Source organism: Somniosus microcephalus, chromosome 1 (genome assembly GCF_052327205.1).
Source record: "Somniosus microcephalus isolate GS21.2 chromosome 1, FLI_Smic_1.0, whole genome shotgun sequence".
Taxonomy (NCBI): domain Eukaryota; kingdom Metazoa; phylum Chordata; class Chondrichthyes; order Squaliformes; family Somniosidae; genus Somniosus; species Somniosus microcephalus.
In genome coordinates this window covers 304342820-304361003 of record NC_140987.1, presented here as the reverse complement: position 1 = coordinate 304361003, position 18184 = coordinate 304342820, and the positions used below count along the sequence as shown (strand labels likewise).

Here is an 18184-nt window from a genome sequence, read left to right as displayed (position 1 = left end):
TATTTTATCAGTATTCTAAACCTGTTCTGTCTAAACGTATTGTATTGGTTCATAAGTGAAATGTAACGTCATTCTGCATATTCCTGTTTTTCTTCTATTTAAAAAAATATATTGTGTCGGGCAAACTTTAAGCTTATTCTGATGGAGAAACTAGGTGATACAGTTGATTAGAACCCAGTCCTTTCATCTCAAGGGCCTTGTGTTCAATGTCAGCCCTAACTGATGGGTTGGAAGTACCCTGTCTCTGCTGGCTGTTAAAGTCCTGTGTATAGTGAGTTTGGGCAGTCTTAACTCCGAATGAGTCCACAACTGTAAACTGCTTAACTTGTAACTGAATTGATGATCATACTCAGGAGGGATATATTTTCCTCTGTTCACTGCTTTTAGCGAAGAAGAGCAGTTTTGAGTTAGAGGTACCTCTACTCAATCTAATATTTGCTAAAAATTAGTGAATGGAAGAAAATATTGCATGCAGAGAGGCTGAAAGTTTGGATACTGTTTTAAAAAAAGAATAAATAGTGCAGTACAGGGCATTTTTTCTGTGGTTGGAGTTGATGCAGGTTAATTGGGGCAGAGAAACTTAACTTTAATCTGACTCATTGATCTCGGATTGCTTGTTGCTGGTACTGGGCACAAATAGCAGAAAAGTTCCTTTTCCTGACACAAATAGCCCTCACTTTGAGTAGAACATTCACCTATTAGGATTCTAAAGGAACTAGATAATGCAGACCATGACTAACTGTTTCACCTTGTCCAGATCAGTAGAACCAGAGGACATAGCCTGGACTTGAATGAGGGTAAATTCAAAACGAATCTGTGGAAACAATGGGGGAATTTTTACCTTCCATCATGCTGGGAACAGGGGTCCGGTAGCGTGTGGGAAACCTGGAAGCCTGGGTTTCCCCACACGCTGTGGAGATTTAACTCCACAGCCTGCGTCTTTCATCATTGACAGGTTCCTCACCCGGAAGTCAGCCTGATTAACAGGCTTGGCTCCCAGTTGGGTGGGGAACACGCCAGAGGAGGCCGCAAGACCAAGTAGGTCCGAACCCCGACGCTGGGGAGTGTCCAATCTCCGATCTCAAGGGAGGTGCGATCCCTGACCCCTGGGGGGTGGAGGGTCTGATCCCAAGGGGGATCTGATCCCCAATCCCAGAGTGGGGGGGTACGATCCCAAGGGGTGTGGGGAGGGCGGGGATCCGATGGTGTGGGGGCTGGGGGGAAGCACTCCTGTACTCCTGGCCCACAAGGAGTGCCCCACGAGACTGTCCTCACCTCCCTGCAGCTGCCGGGCTTCCCAAGACCCGGGAACCGTAACCCTAAACCTGCAAAGCAGGTTCAGTCCGAGGCTTCGATGATAAAAGGGAAACTGGATGGACCTTGGTTTACTAATTCCTATATTCCTGTCCTGCTCCCATCAGACACTGTTATAAAGTACATTAATGCATTTATTTGTGAATAGTGAATTGTTTAAAATGGTGAAACAGGGAACTCTTCTTGTTTCCTCACATAGGAACAGGAGTAGGCCAGTCAGCTCCTCGAGCTTGTTCCGCCATTCAGTTAGATCATTGCTGGTCGGTACATCAACTCCATTTACCTACCTTTGATCTATGTCCCTTGTCACCCTTACCCAACAAAAATCTCTCTATCTTAGTCATGAACATTTCTATTACCCAGCATCCACAACCTGCTGGGGGGAGAGTTCCAGATTTCCACTACCCTTAGCGTGGAAAAAATGCTTCCTGATTTCACTCTTAAATGGCCTAGCACTAAATTTAATATTATGCCCTCTTGTTCTAGATTCCCTCACCAGAGGAAATACTTTCTCTGTATCTACCCTATCAAATCCCTTTATCATTTTAAATATCTCATTTAGATCACCCCTCAACCTTCTAAACTTATGGGAATATAAACCAAGTTTATGCAACCTATCCTCATAATTTAACCGTTTTAAGCCCTGGTATCATTCTGGTAAATCCCAATAAACTCTCTCAAAGGCCAATATTTCTTTCCTGAAGTTCGATGCCCAAAACTGAATGCATACTCCAGATGGGGACTGACCAAGGCTCTATGCAACTGAACATTTCACTTTTAAAATCCAGTCCCCTTGAGATAAAAGCCTTTTTATTTACTTTTTGTACCTGTGCACCAATGTTTCCTGTTTTTTTTGGTGCACGGGCCGTTTAACTGGCTGCGTGGTCCATTCAATTTTTCTCGCATGCGCGGTTATTCCCGTTGAAAACCCGCAGACCGCCGCGCAGCTTAGTGGAAATGTTGCTGTGCACTAACTTTGTGATTTGTGTGCATGGACACCTAAATCCCTTTGCTCCTCCACTGCGCCTAGTCTCTCGCTATTAAGAAAATATTCCAATTTTTCTTTCTCAGATCCACAGTTTACCTTACACTTGCCAATATTTGCTATGGTTTTGCCCACTCACTTAACTTGTCTTTGTCCCTTTGCAACTTTCCGCTCCTATCCACACAACTTACTATCCCTCCTAATTTAGTGTCATCTGCAAACTTGGATATATAACCATATTCCTTCATCCAAGTCATTGATGTAAATGGTGAAAAGTTGAGGCTTCAGTACAGATTCTTGGAGAACACCACTTGTCACATCCCGGCAATCAGAGAATGTTGCCTTTATCCCTACTCTCCCATCTCCCAACCAATTACCAACCCATGTCATAAGGTTCAATTCCATGTGCTACCATTTTTGCTAATTTCTTGTGCAGAACCACCTTGGTTGGACAATCTGGTCTGCTGATTGGAGGCCAGGTGTTTTCCCACCGAGGGAAAATGAGGGGAGAACCACTGTGCCACTCGGTGTCGCATGTATTTGCATAAGTGTTGACAGTAGTGTGGGAACTGATTGCCTTTCCATCCTCTCAGCATGGGGGTGGGGAATCTGAAGAAGGAGATGAAAACAAAAGGAGAGAGGGTGAAAACACCAACAGTAGATAGATTTCTATGCGATTGCAATATTGTAAGTGTCGCTTTTTAAGATTCATCTTTAAATTAAAGTAACGGAGGAGATCTTAAAGCTGATGCGTTCCTTAGGAGTGATAATAGCTATTCTTGATATGTTGGAATTATATACTTTTTTAAAATTTGTTTCTGGGATGTGGGCGTCACTGGCAAGGCCAGCATTTATTGCCCATCCCTAATTGCCCCTGAGAAGGTGGTGGTGAGCCGCCTCCTTGGACCGTTATTTATCCAATAAGGTTTAGCTTTAAAGTCATGCTTTTTTTCTTTGCCCCTTGCTAATTTCTCCCCTCCTTTGCTGCGGGCATTGACTCAAAGCTGAATTACATTTCCACAGGTGTCAGTGTCCCCCCTCTTTGATACCTGACCCGCATGACCATTATTCATGTGTGAGCCTTTGCAGTTACATGGTATTCCTTAATAATAGCAGCACAGCCATGTCCGATTCCCTCCACACATGTACACCAACAGCAGGTGAGCAAGAACAGGAACCCTGGTCGATATTTCCTCCATAACCCAGAAACACTGAGGCAAATTGTATTGCCGTGACTGCTACCTTAGCTGAATCTATTAACTCATCACAGATTGGGGATTGAACTTTGGAACTTCTTGATCTGTATGGTTTAGCTACCCACTGGGTAAACACTCTGACCCATAGAAGAAACCTTTCTATTTTAGAATCTTTTTTTTCTTAATGCCTAATTATTTGTGGTCCCCAGAATCTTAATTTATTTACTTATAATAGTTTCCATATTATGCCATCAAAAGTAGTATCTAATGTATCAGAAATGAAAGCATATGTTTCATACTGCTTGCCCGACATCCAGCACTGGATGAGCTGAAATTTCCTCCAATTAAATATTGGAAAAACTGAAGTTATTGCCTTCTGCTCCTGCCACAAACTCTGTTCCTTAGCCACTGATTCCATCAGTAATGTGACTTAAATATTTGGACAGAGAAAATATTTAAAGAAGTAGCCTAAAGATGCAAATGTTTTCTTTAGTGGTACTGGCTTATAGCCTGACCTGCTGTTTCACAAAGTGCTATTTTTAATGGGCTGGTTGTGAATATTTCTTTTTCTGATAGAATTTGTGCATTTTACTAGACCTCTACGGCTTCAAATGATGAGAAGGCCTTCTGTCAAGTCCCCTATTTTATGACCAAAAATCCATTTTCTGAAACTAAATTCAAGGTTAGTGAATCGCCTTGATGTGGTCTTAATTCCTATTTGACAGATAATAAGAGACATGTATTTGATTAATTAAATAAATTAAAAATGTTAATTGAATTACAGATTTCAATTATTAATATTTTTTGGTTCTTCCTTGATAGTTTAATAATAAAAAGAAATCACCAGTAACCATCTGAAGATGAGGATTTTTGCCTCGTTTCAACCATGTGTTTGTTTTGTTGCCATAGGTTTCTGCATATCGAGCTAGGACTTTTCTACGCCCTTTCCCAACTAACCCATTTGCAATCAGTCCACTTAAGGTTTGTCTCATCCCACTGGGTTTTTGGATCAGAAGTGGCTGGCTATTCTGTGCTGTAATTTATATGTGAATGTGATTCTTAAGGGTGATGTGGAAAGTGGAATTAAAATGGGTAAGGGTGTGCTGCTTTGGGTGGAGATCTTGAGTATATACACAATTAAGGTTCATCACTAAATGCTCAGATTCGTACTTTAATTTTTGGAAAGTTAGCTCCAGTTCACTTCAGTTGTGTTGAAATTGATAGCAAGGAATGGTAAATTTTCAGTTGTGTATTGTAACTTTGTAATTAAGCTTTCAATTTTTCACCCAATGGTTTAGCAACTTTGCAAAGTGAATAGCTGATCCATACAATGCAGAGAGGACCCAGGCTCGGTACCTGGTCTGTGCCATGTTAGTTGACCTCAGCTGGAGTGCCAGCAGGGGCACTACAATTGGCCTTGGATGTCCTGAGTATTGAGAAAATTGAGCAGGCTTCCTCTTCCTGATTTGCTACTTTGTGAGGTTCTGGAAGTGTGCTTGTGTGGATGTTGGCTAAGGACAGGATCGAGCTTAGCTATGGTGCCTCCCAATGGCCGCTAACCTACCAACGTTCACTGTCTAGGCTCAAAAAAGAATAACCACTTGGGTGAGATACCGTAAAGTGACCAGCACCTCTGGAGTCACACCCCAGTAAGGAGTTGCCGCTTTGTGGCGAGAACATTTGGAGGGAAAGGTTTTTAAAATGTCTTTACTGCTTTCTACTTATATTACATTTTTAAAAATCCTGAACGGTCTAGTAAGCGTGTCATAATATTTTTGTTCAGGAACCATCAGGATTCAAACAAAAATATTAATTTCTAATTTACCTGTTTCTGGAGTGAGTTTTAACATTCTTTCTTGTTTAATCTCAATATACAAATAAAAAGGCTGTCCAACAAATTGGTAGTAAAAAAAACTTGGACCTTGTTCCTTTAAAAAAAAACACATACTTATAGTTTTCTTCACACTATTGATTATTACAGTAAGAAAGAAAATTGGTTGGGTTTTCCACTTCTAGCTACCAGCAAAGTGTGCCTGTGTGGATTTGAAGTGAGGCTGGAATAGTCACTGTTTGCCAGGGCACATTGAGTGAAGATGCCTATGCCATTTGGGACAGGTCTTTTACCAATGTCGGTAACATTCAGTCGACCACAAAACTCTTGCAATCATCTATAATTTTTGTCCTTGATATCTCATATTTGACATTTTATGGATGAATAGAGCCTCTATAAATGAGATTGTTAGGTGAAAGATATTTTCCAGGAAAGTTATTCCCAAATTATTCCAAAGTTCACGGAAAATTTTCTTGTGGCAGAAACACAGTCCTCCTACCCAGAATAATTCAGCTTCCCAAGCCAGGAGAACTTGGGGTTTATTTCAAATGTTTTCTAACAAGAAAGAAAAGTTTGCATCCCATACTGGAAATAGAAGTTTCAGACTTCATTTGGTTGTAATTGGTAATGTTCCCACGTGCAGTTTGAAGCAGTCCTTTGGAGGACAGGTTGATCACTGCCAGCCAAACACAGATATGAGAATCTCAAAAACATATTTTGAAAGCAGTTCAATCTAAAGTGAGCAAATCATCAGTACAAAGTTTCCCCTATTTATCTTTACAGACCCTGACTGGTGTTTTCACATTTACTTGTATGTGTATGGTTGACTTGTAGGGATTGAACCACATTGAAATAATATTTTCGTTTCACGGGAGAATGGAGGTTCAGAAACTGAAAGTGCTAGTTTTGATGGAAAAAGGTAATTGTTTGCATAGTGAATAGGATTTAAAAAAATGCCTGATATTGATCCTCAATGACAGTGGGTCAATTGAACTTTTATCACTTTGGACCTATGTCCACTTGTCCTGCAGTCATGATTTAACTTGGAAGTAGTGCTCAGGATTAACCTTTCCTAACCCATTTAGTTTCTTGCATATCTCTGTGATCCTTTTTCAAGGCTTTAAGAGTCGAAGTTTTTTAACCTTTTCTCAAACTCAGTCCTCTGACGCTAGTGATCAGCCTCATGGCCATTCTCTGTAATGCTTCTACAGCGTGAATATTTTTCTTGCAGCTCAGTGACCAGAATTAAACACAGTATTCAATTTTCAGTCTAACCAGATGCCTATACAGCTTTAGCATGATGTCTTCAGATTATACTCATTTGGCATTATAGCTCACCATTGGTTGCTTATTTGATTACTGCTCTGCAATGACTGGATGTGGCCTGGATTCTGCTATCATTCCCAGACCGCTTTCAACCTCTCCCCTAGCTTGTTCAACCATTAAGTATGTCCCCAATCGTTTTTTACAGTGTCTATATCTTTGCACTTAGCTGTATTGAATTTCATCTGTTGTAGTTCTGGGTACGGGTGAATATTGTCCAGGTCCTTTTGTAATCTCTTGGCTGTTTCATTAGCTTCCAATGCCACCCTCCCCTGTTAGATTTTATCTTTGATAAGTGAGAAACTTTAATATTAAATGCCATTTGTATCTATTATTTTAGCAACACATATTAACGCAAATATATAGGTACTCGAAACAGTTTATGTAAACCTTGTAGTACGAGTAAATGCCGCTTAATTTTTCTCAGTCTTTCCACATCACCATTGATGATCACTTGCCTAATATCTCACATTGCATTGGGTCACCGTGAAGGCTCTGACACAGTATACTGTAATGGAGTGGTGTTGCTGCACAGGGATCTTTTCTGTCAGTATGACAATGGTAATGGAACATTTCGTGCAATGGACAGTCACTTTCTTTGCTTGTAGCCGTCTGATCTTGTTGAAACTATTCATGTTCACTGTAGGATTTTCATGGTGTCTTTGATACATTTTTGTTTTATCGCATAGGTGATTTTTTTTTTAAAGAAAGCTTTCTTTGGCTCATTTTTATGTGCTTGCTGAATCTAACAACTGACAGCTTTGTCTTTCAATACAATAATCATTTCAAGAAATATTAGTATTTAGTGGTGGGGGGCTGGGAGACGAGTTTAGATGAAAGGGCTAGTTTATGATTATACTGGTCACCCCCCTTATTGGTCTATCATTATTTTTTCAAGTTACAATTCTTTACCTACTGAACTCAAAGTTTCAGCTGTGTCACAGAAGGAGCTATGAGTGGAGACCAGATGCTGCTCCACAAAGTGGAAAAATCAAAGGGAGAGCCTTTCCAGGCTCCTCCATTAAGTCCTGCCATGGTTGGTTTCAGATAGTTATTGGTGAAGGACTGTGAGTAGGTCTCCTTCATAGTTAGGGTTCTTGAATATTGTGGGAGACACAAGAAAGGCAGAAAGTACTTTCATTGAAAATTTTGTCAAAAAGATAGATTTTGTGATTTATAATCACAATGGGACAAAACCAGACAATATAATTACAGGATTTATTTATGCCACTGTGATGTTTTGTATATTAATATCAGGCTATCCAAAACTGAGACCTGGATCCCCATTTGCCCAGACACTACATGGGTACAGCACACCCAAAATGTGCTATGCCTGTCTAGACTTCTGTGTGTCCAGATTTGGTGGGCTGGGCCATTTCTATGCTCCGGTGGCACCCCTGGCACATGCTTGGTTTCTGGCAAGGCCTAGTACCTGAACGAGGGCAGGAAAGTCAGCTGTCACTGCAGGCCTGAGGGGTTTGCAGAGGTTGCAATAGTTGCTGAGGTCGGGGCTTTTCTGGCTGCTGTTCAAAAGCAGCAGCCAAAGGGCCTCTCGGCAACCTCTGGACCAGCATCCCTAAAAACAAAAGGGAGGACTTGCTTGCAAGCCCACTGCCTACCTCTTTCTGATCAGAGACAGGCTAGCTGCAAGATCTTAAGACGTGCTTCTAATCTAGGCATCCTACCAGCAAAACTACAAACAAACAAGACAGGAGGGGAATGCCCTTCCCACCTCATTTCCATGATGGTGCTTGATCTGCACCTAATGCAGGTACAGGCACAGCTCTGTCCCTTAGGGGAAGACCCAAAAGTCCAGGGCAACATTGGTCCTCTGTCCCTATTAGCTGACCAATGAGCTCTGGGAATAGGTGCTCCTGAGCACTGACCCTAGGAACATTGTCCCCTGGTATTCACTATAGTCTCACAGTCATCCAGTTGTTCCTTGCTCAGAATGATTTCTGTTTTTATTTACTCTCAAGAGGCTTCTAAGCAAAAGCTGACCTTTCAGCTGAGATGAATTGAAGTTAAATTTAACAAGTGAATGGTCACTCCAAAGTATATAGTTTTGGTACCAGAAGTCAGATTTGCCACAACTGCATTTTGTGTGTAAATCAAATTGCTGTAATATTCATTACACTTTCCAATTTCCATTCCATCAGTGAAAATAAATGCTTCCATTTTGTGTCTCTGTTGAGATTCTATTGTTCATGCTGTAACCTACTGTGCCTTACTTTGTTGGGTTATTTAACTAAAAACCTTAATGCTTTTCAACATAAATGTATATATCTGACTGTAGAAATACAATATAATTTCAAGCTCTCTTCATTTCTTGTTTACTTTGTGCTTCACTGTGCTGTATGTGTTTAATCTATAGACCTCCAGCCAGCCAGATATAGAGACAGAAATAATGACGGCACTCACAGATCCACAGCTGTTACCACCGGAATCTGTTGAAAAAGAGGAGACCAGCAATGTTGTGGCATCTCTAGGAAACATGGGCATCAAGTCAGAAGATGGATTGGAGGAAGATGATGAATTTGGTTACAGCTGGAGTACGTAATTTCTGAAAAAAATGGAAACATTGCAATATGGCACATCAAATATTAACTTTCCATTACAATGGATTTTCTTAAACCACAACAACACTAATAAATCAAATTATAACCTTAAAGGAGGGCGGTATTCTCAATGTGAGTCCTTGCACTGCAAATACTCCAACTATCCCATTCAAAAGATCACATGGTTAATTTTTCTAATGTCTCTTGCCGGCTGAAGAAAATCTTCCATTTTAATTTCTTTTGTGCAATGTTGTGGAAGCCTAATACTCCCGATTCTGAAAACTGATAATGAACCACTGATGTGAGCTGTGTCAGTGAGAAGCTTCACTGAATTAGTGAGCGTCAGTCACCATTCTGAATACTAATATGGAAACACCAACATTTTTACTGGGTGCTGCTGTGTAGGCAGCCAGTGCTGAGTTTCAAAATGACTAGCTCCACATTAGTATCCAGAACCAAAAAAGGAAGTGTTTCCTCACTGTTTCAGCAGGACTATTTTGTCAGCTGGGTAGCTTCCCGATCCTGTGTCTCTGAGGCTACACTGAGAATTAGAAGAAAAATTTTCCCTACCAAATAAAGTTAAATATTGTTGGAAAAGGTGGAAGGAGTTAGTTGCATTGGAAGTGCTTTCCTCTGCCCATGATTAGAAAAGATAATAACTTAATAGTTTGGGGTCTTTGCTTTACACAGTGGAACTATCCATATCTGCTCCCACTAACCATTGCTTAGTTCTACTCTGCTAATTGACTGAATAGAATATAATTTTATAGTTCAGAGCAATAGTCTTTGATTTGATAATGTAAAGATATTGCAAGAGATGTGAAGCAAAGCCTTTGTATGAAGGATTCTTCTTCTTAGGCAGTCCCTTGGAACTGAGGATGACTTGCTTCCACATTAAAAATGAGTTCGCAGGTGACTGATGAGTCCAATGCGGGACCTACAGTCTCTGTCACAGGTGGGGCGGGTGGGTGGGGTGCTTGGGTTGACGCGTGCTGCCTGCGCTTGGCTTCCGCGTGCTCCCGGCAAAGAGACTCGAGGTGTTCGGCGCCTTCCCGGATGCTTCTCCACTTTGTGCGGTCTTGGGCCAGGGATTCCCAGGTGCCGGTGGGGATGTTACACTTTTTCCAGGAGGCTTTGAGGGTGTCCTTGAAGCGTTCCTCTGCTCACCTGGGGCTTTCTTGCCATGTCGGAGCTCCAAGTAGAGCGCTTATTTTGGGAGTCTAGTATCGGTCATGCGGACAATGTGACCCGTCCATCGGAGCTGATCGAGCGTGGTCAAAGCTTCGATGCTGGGGATGTTGGCCTGAGCAAGAACACTGACGTTGGTGCGCCTATCCAGCCAATGGATTTGCAGGATCTTGCGGAGGCAGCGTTGGTGGTACCTCTCCAGTGCTTTGAGGTGCCTGCTGTACATGGTCCATGTCTCTGAGGCATACAGCAGGGCGGGTATCACTGCTGCTCTGTAGACCTTGAGCTTAGTGCCGGGTTTGAGGTCCTGGTCTTCAAACACTCTCTTCCTCAGGCTCTTAGAGGATACTGGCTTGCCTAACCCAGTGAGGAGGATAGTAACAGACTCCAGGAGAACATAGACAGACTGGTGAAATGGGCAGACACATGGCAACTGAAATTTATGCAGAGAAGTGAGAAGTGATTCATTTTGGTAGGAAGGATTAGGAGAGGCAATATAAATTAAATGATACAATTTTAAAGAGGGTTCAGGAACAAAGAAACCTGGGGGTGTACGTACACAAATCATTGAAGGTGGCAGGACAAGTTGAGAAGGCTGTTAAAAAGGCACACTGGATTCTTGGCTTTACAAATAGAGGTATAGAGTACAGAAACAAGGAAGTTATGCTAAAACTTTATGAATCACTGCTTAGGCCCCAGCTGGAGTACTGTGACCAGTTCTTGGCACTACACTTTAATAAGGATGTCAAGGCCTTAGAGAGGGTGCAGATTTACTAAAATGGTGCCAGGGATGAAAGACTTCAGTTACATGGACTAGAAAAACTGGGTTTGTTCTCCTTAAGAGCAGAGAAGGTTAAGGGGACATTTGTTAGAGGTGTTCAAAATCTTGAAGGGTTTTGATGGAGTAAATAAGGAGAAATTGTTTCCAGTGGCAGGTGGGTCAGTAACCAGAGGAGACAGATTTAAGGTAATGGGCAAAAGAACCAGACATGAGGGGGGGGGGGCGGGAATTATGCAGCGAGTTGTTGTGATCTGGAATGCGCTGCCTGAAAGGGTGGTGGAAGCAGATTCAGTAATAACTTTCAAAAGGCAATTGGATAAATACTTGAAGGGGGATCACTTGCAAAGCTATGGGGAAAGAGCAGGGGAATGGGACTAATATCAAAGATCTTTCAAAGAGCCGGCACAGGTACTGTGGGCCGAATGGCTTCCTTCTGTGCTGCATCATTCCATGATTCTACGATAGATATTGAGGAAGTAAATTCTGAATTGATTATTAAAGGTGATATGTAACTGTAATGTAGTATCAAATCTGGATTTAAAAAGTTCTATCTGATTCCTTACACTTCAGATGTTTCAATTGTAACCATTGAGAAGAGAACATTATGCATGTGTGTGCATAGAAGTCTCTCCTGGGCAAGAAAATGAAGTAATGTCTGGCTGAAACCTATACTGCAGTTTGCATTTAAGACTGGTAGCTGCAGTATAAATGCATAATTGAAGTATTGGTTGTTACATTTATTGTGAACCTTCATGTATCTGTTTATTCAGGAAGGCTAGGATTAATCCTTATTCATTGCAACCAGAAATATTAGTGCATTGCATGAAATAAATTAGCAATTCAAGATAATTACAATTCCTTTTGAAGATAAAATAATTTGGCCTTTTATTTATTTTTCAAGACGGCAATTATAATGTTTGTTACAATAAGGAATTCTGCACCAAATAAAATGATTAGTATGCTTCTGATAATTTTATATTTATATTAACTATATATAGATTCTGTAGACTGTGGAAAAATGCATAATTAGTTTCTGAATAAATGAATGGGTGTGTCTCATAAACACTAATATCTTCTGTTGCTGAAAAGCTGGGAGTAGTATAAGGGGAGTTGAATCAGCTGCAGTGAGTTTTGGTAAATATCTTAACCAATTTTTATGGTCTGCACAATCCATGAAGAGATGATCAGACAACGGTATGGAAGCTTGATGGGGGAGCTGCATATGATTGAGCTGGAAAAGGGGAAGAGTGGGCTGGGCCTCAGCCTGGCTGGCAACAAGGACCGATCCAGAATGAGTGTGTTTGTAGTTGGCATTGATGCAAATGGAGCAGCTGGCAAAGATGGCAGGATACAGATTGCAGATGAGTTACTGGAGGCGAGTATCTTTCACCATGCATGCTTCACATGACACTGGTATAACAAAGAGTTGCACTAGCTATCCATAGTGATACAATTAATTATGTACAAGTAGACCTGCTCATGTGTATTCTCATTTGATGGTTCCCAGTGCAAGGAAACAGAACTAAGCATTTATTTTTACTTTAAATGATGTGTTTCTTTTTGCATTTTATCTGGTACAGTATTTTTATTAGTGGATAAAGAAATTCAGTAACTTTATAATCTGTAACCCAAATGCCACCTTGCACAAATGGGTTCCTGTAACATTGAAAGGTTATCTACTAGAAATGCCTGTTTTGTCCTCAACGTCTAGCTATTTTTCCCCAAATATTCTCCCTACGACAGTTTTGGTTTATTTTCCCTTCTTAGGTTTCCCCACCTACCATAAAGAAGGATAATTGCACTGATCTAGAGTTCCCAGTTAGGAGCCACTCGCAAAGGGAGTCAAAGAATCAGTGTCGATGTGTTTCTTGCCCTATCTCTGATGCAAACTCCAGTTCTCAGTGGAGTTGGCCCTACTGTTCCATGATTGAGAAGCCAAGCAGGCAATCTGTTCCCCGACCTCTTTTGCTGTGTTTGTCAGATAGTGCTGATGCTTTTTTTTAATACAATGCCCCCTTTATCTCTGGTTGGCACCTTCCCCTCGTCAGCCGAGCTGAGATGGAACTAGTGTATGTAGGGAATGTGGATGCACAGCCACATCCTGCCACTTTGTGTCGCAGCTCAGTTGTACACCAGCAGGATGAGGTGTCTCCTGCTAAACTTAAATCAACTTATTTAAAAATATTTTTTTCTAAACTTTTTCTTACAAGGACAATATGTAAAAAAGCAAACTGATATTTTGTCCCTCATATTTAATTCAAAAAAGAAATATCTTTGCAATAAACAAAGACTGATATATCAATCTCAATAAAATTAAAAGCTAAACTCTAACATCATTACATAATGGATTTTAGCCACTTCACAATTTTTGCAGATGATGTGTGTTTTTAAGCTGTTTGGCAAGGTAATCTCTTGTTAAGATTGGATATTTTTAATCCCAATGTTACATATTTTGCTTTATTTGCAGATAAATGGGCAATTACTGTATGGGCGTAGTCATCAGAATGCTTCGTCAATAATCAAAAATGCACCATCAAAAGTGAAAATTATTTTTATCAGGTGTGTTCAATTTTGGCTAATTAAGCCTATGCTATATATTATACACATGGGGGTGTTAAATTCTTAATTACTGATAATGTAATATAAAAACATAAACACACACACTGTTGAAAACATTTTGTTTTATGCTGCCACATTGTTGGTCATATAATGTAAATTAGGGTTTCTCTGATAAGCTTGGGAGCTTGCTGCTGTTTGGTTCCCCAAGCTCCTCGATATGGTGCTGCGGAGTGGTTTAATCACTCTTTAGTCAGCAAGATCAGGAAATTCGATGCATTGTGGAACTAGTCAATAGATGTAATTCACTGATAGAAAATTACTACTTATTTTGGCAAATCTTGGACTCTAGACACCAATCAACACATATTGGCTGTGGACATTAGGTAAAAGTTCCAGCTTCACACAAATAAATGTTCAATGGTAGAATTAATTCATAATTCCAAGATTTGTCATTGCAAATAATCCAGAGAAACCCAACTGTGTGTAAACAAGTTGGTGTGTTAGTTTTGTTTCTTTCCAGATTTATCAACCAGATTTATTCTATTTAAAAGAAGAATGCAGCGCTGTGGACTTGGTTAAAATGGGAATGTGGGACTGACGAGGGCGGCAAAGACCATTGCGGTCTATCTGGTTTCTAGGAAATAGCCTATGATGCCTCTCATACACCCTTCTATCACATTCTCCAGGTCTTTATACAGCTTTCTCTTGATTTCGCTGTTGCAATCGCTGCCACTTCTCCATAAAGTAGTTTAATCTGAACAGCCTTTTCACCCACTCCCTTCTATGTTTGAGGGTATGCCTTCTTGTTACACAGTCTATAACTATGTTAAGCATTTATCTTGCACCCTTTAGGATCTTGATCATACTTTGAATGTGCTTTCTACCTGTTAGATAGTGGTAATGTGTGTGAGAAAACTTGCGAGCTATAACAGAAAAGAATCCTGCAGAGCAAAACGCCAGTAACAAGATAGAAGATTTGATAGTATATACAAAGCAGCAGCTGGTTCAGGAATGCTGCTTCAATACTATAACAAAGGTGTTGGATGGCAGCACACTACATGAGTTGTTTTTATGGCCCGGATTTTGCAGTGGGTAATGATGGCAAGCTGTCAGCATTTGCCATCATTACCCCTCTGAAACTGATCGTAACTTCAGGATTTAGCTGCAGGCCACTCGTGCCCAGTGTCTCACCATGTGCAGATCCCATGTTTAACCTATCCTCTAAAGTATGCGGAGTGTCAATATCTGAGCTGGTGGCTGCAAGTGTGAAATCGAGTGACGGTGTGTCTTCAGCATCACTGCCTTCTTTCTCTTGAACTTCCTGCTGCTCCATCACTGCCTGGCCAGGCTGCAGTTCTTGGCTATTTGAAAGGAGAAAGGCACACGGGTAGGGCTGCAGTGAGGGGAGGGTGGGAAAGCAAGAGGTGCATGCTTTTACACCATCTGCAGCTTGTAAATCAGAAGAGATTGTGGGATGAGGGGGAAGTTGAATGTGAGAAGGGGGGTTAGGTATGAGGATACCATCATCTTCGATGACTTCAGCCCCACCGCTGGCCACGAGGTCAGCAATGGCTGCTCCAGTTATCTCCAGCACCGGCTCCTCCATGTGGGTTAGGTCATGCAAGCATGCCTGTCTCCCTGTGGGTAGCCCCTGCTGCCTCTGGTTATGAGCCACCTTGTCCTGCATGAGAGAGGGAAGTGTGTCAGTGAATGTCGTGCAATGTGTTTGGGTGATGTGCCTGTCGTGGTTGAATAACTGGCAGTGTGTGCAAGTGAGATGTGGGTATGAGGCTTACAGCAGTGTTAAGTGTGTGAGGGTGAGGTGAAGCTATGAATGTGAGGTATGAGTCCTGATTGATAGAGATTGTAAGTGAGTGAAGGGGGGTGGTGGTGAATTGAGCAGTGTCTGAGCCTAGTGATACAGTTGTAACAATATGGCATTTGAGGATGAATTCACAGACCTTGACCACTTGTCTGAGGCCATCGAACATCACTGACCTTGACCACTCATGTGAAGTCCTTGGGGCTTGACCCCTGGCATTGACCTCCACAGCTATCTGCTCCCACTGCCTTTTGACCGTGTGTCTGGAGGGCCTCCTGGCCCCCTGCGGATACAGGACATTTCTCCTCCTTTCCACCTCGCCACCAAGAGCTCCAGTGCAGTGTCCAAAAACCTTGGAGCCTGCTCTCGCCCATGTTGTGCCAATCTTCACTATTTCCCAGGTCAGATTCACTTCCTACACGACTCCCAGCACCTGCTCCAGCCACAGTGCACCTCCCCTTTGAGAGGTGCAGGCTAGCTTTAAGTGGTGCTAGGAAGTTATGATTTTGGGCCTCCTGCTAATGCGTGCAGCCAATGAACAGCACGATTAGCATTGGCTGTATATAGCAATCATGCTAATCAGCAGGCAGCACGAAGATGGAGTGCTGCCTGCATTTCAATCAACGGCGCATCATTATCCCCATGCCTGTTTTCGGGGGCTGTCCAATTTAGCCTCCCTTGTCTCCTCACTCAAATGAGATGTAATTTTATCATTTAGTGCATAATTTGGGCTGACTTTAGATCCCAAAGAGATTAGGCCTGAATTTACAGTCGGAGGCTTCCCGCAAGCGGATGCCTCCGACCGGCAAAAAATCTACGAACTTATCTTCTGCCTCGTGATCTACGGAGACTCGTACTCCTGGGCCTCTATGCGTAGACATGCACAGAGGCCCACGTATCCCAGGGGCGCAGGTGGTTCACAAGCACCCCTGGGATCACGTGGGCCAGCCCAACCAATGACAGAAGGAGAATCCTCATTCATACTTATGGGGATTCCATATGTATTGAATCCTCATAAGTATGAATGGGAATACCCCCAAAAATACACGTACATTTCAAATAAATATTTTTTTTTAAATCACATTTAAAATTAAGTAAAATGCCATTTAATTAAATATTTTAAACAATTATTTAATTTTTTGAAAAATAAGTTCACATGTTTTAAAGGGGCTAAAAATAAACTTACTTTATTTCACAGGCTTTTAAATGTATAAATTAATTGAAAAAAAATTATTTTTCTGTGTTTTAAAACTCTTACGCTGGTAAAAGCAAGCCTTGCACCTACTTTGACCAGGCGTAAGAATTTCAGGGGCATTTACTGCGTAGATCTCTCCGCCCGCGGATGCTTTTTCCTGGGGATGTGGAGGATCTGTCAAGAAGATTCTTGAAAGATTGCAAGTTCTGAGTTTTTAGCGCATGCTTAAACCCAGAACTTGCGAGGCCCTTACAGGCGCATGCGCACCTCGTACGCATCCGTAGGGGCTGCAAATTACAGCCCGTTATATTGTGCAGATTATTTATTTCCCTCCATACTTGCATGTGCTAATTTCTGACCATAGTACTGTGATCTCACCAAGTTAAGAGTGCCATTTTACACTTCCTCTGCACTCACTGAAAGATTTTTGTCTTTTACGTTCCTCAAACCACTTTTCTTTTCATTAAAAAAATACAAGAAATAAATAACTCTACATAGCTTTTAGAAATATGTTCATGCCAGGGCAATGCCCATCTTTGTTTTCTTTGATCCTTAACTATTAATATCTCTATCTCGGTCGCTTGTGAGTGTGTATATATATACATATTCTATCTCTCTCTCTTTCTTGCTCTCTCTCTTTCTTGCTCTCTCACTGTCTCACCCTCCCAAAGACAATAAAATTATTCTCCAAATCCCTTGCAACAGATCTTTTCCCTGAATAAATTTAGTATATATTGTAATCTAAAACTTCACACACTACCAATCTAATAAGAAGAGCCTGCACAATACATTATTTTTGAAGGCAGCGCAAACTGCTTTGGTGGTTTAGAGCAAAATAAATTCAGTTCTTTTTTTTTTATCACTGATGGTTGCATTTCTTTTCCAGAAGCACAGATGCAGTCAATCAAATGGCAGTCAGTCCTGTAAAATCGCCTGACGTAATCACAGCTGCTTCAGGAGCCCAGCAAGAGGTATAGATATTAAACACATTGCAATATTCACTCTGTGTTCTGGCAGATTTTATGAAAATATGTGCTTTTGTAACCATCAAAAAGCTACACTGCAGTTCTCTGATGATGCTGTTTTTGTATAAATTAATATAAAACCACTGTGCAGCCAATTAAATCTTGCCATGTAAATATGTGTAGCTCAAAAGATTTACTGGGGAAGTCTGACTTTGGGTACCAGGATGAGAGAACTGGCTAAACTGAACTCTCATTCACCTGCACATAAACATCCGCTTTTCAATCGACTCTCTTTTCTTACATACATTGTAAAGTTTTACTGACTTTTCCAATTTGACCCTAGCTAGAAGCAACAGTCATTACTCCATGAATGAAATGTGACAATCTTTCCTCATCTTATGATTATTCCAAATAAAATTATGTATTACAGTAATGATTTTTTTCTGTAATAAATATGTGCACTTTTA

The 18184-nt window shown here is 41.2% G+C and overlaps 1 protein-coding gene across 1 annotated transcript in view; it reads left to right on the top strand.

The window, feature by feature from the left end:
• The window catches only part of mpdz (multiple PDZ domain crumbs cell polarity complex component), a 399568-nt gene that overhangs the window by 274590 nt on the left and 106794 nt on the right, over positions 1-18184 (top strand). Inside the window, exons 30-35 of the mRNA XM_085986223.1 lie at positions 4091-4177; positions 4405-4476; positions 9024-9201; positions 12355-12551; positions 13644-13735; positions 17639-17723. Coding sequence (XP_085842349.1) covers positions 4091-4177; positions 4405-4476; positions 9024-9201; positions 12355-12551; positions 13644-13735; positions 17639-17723 — 711 coding nt within the window. The remainder of the gene's footprint in view (positions 1-4090; positions 4178-4404; positions 4477-9023; positions 9202-12354; positions 12552-13643; positions 13736-17638; positions 17724-18184) is intronic.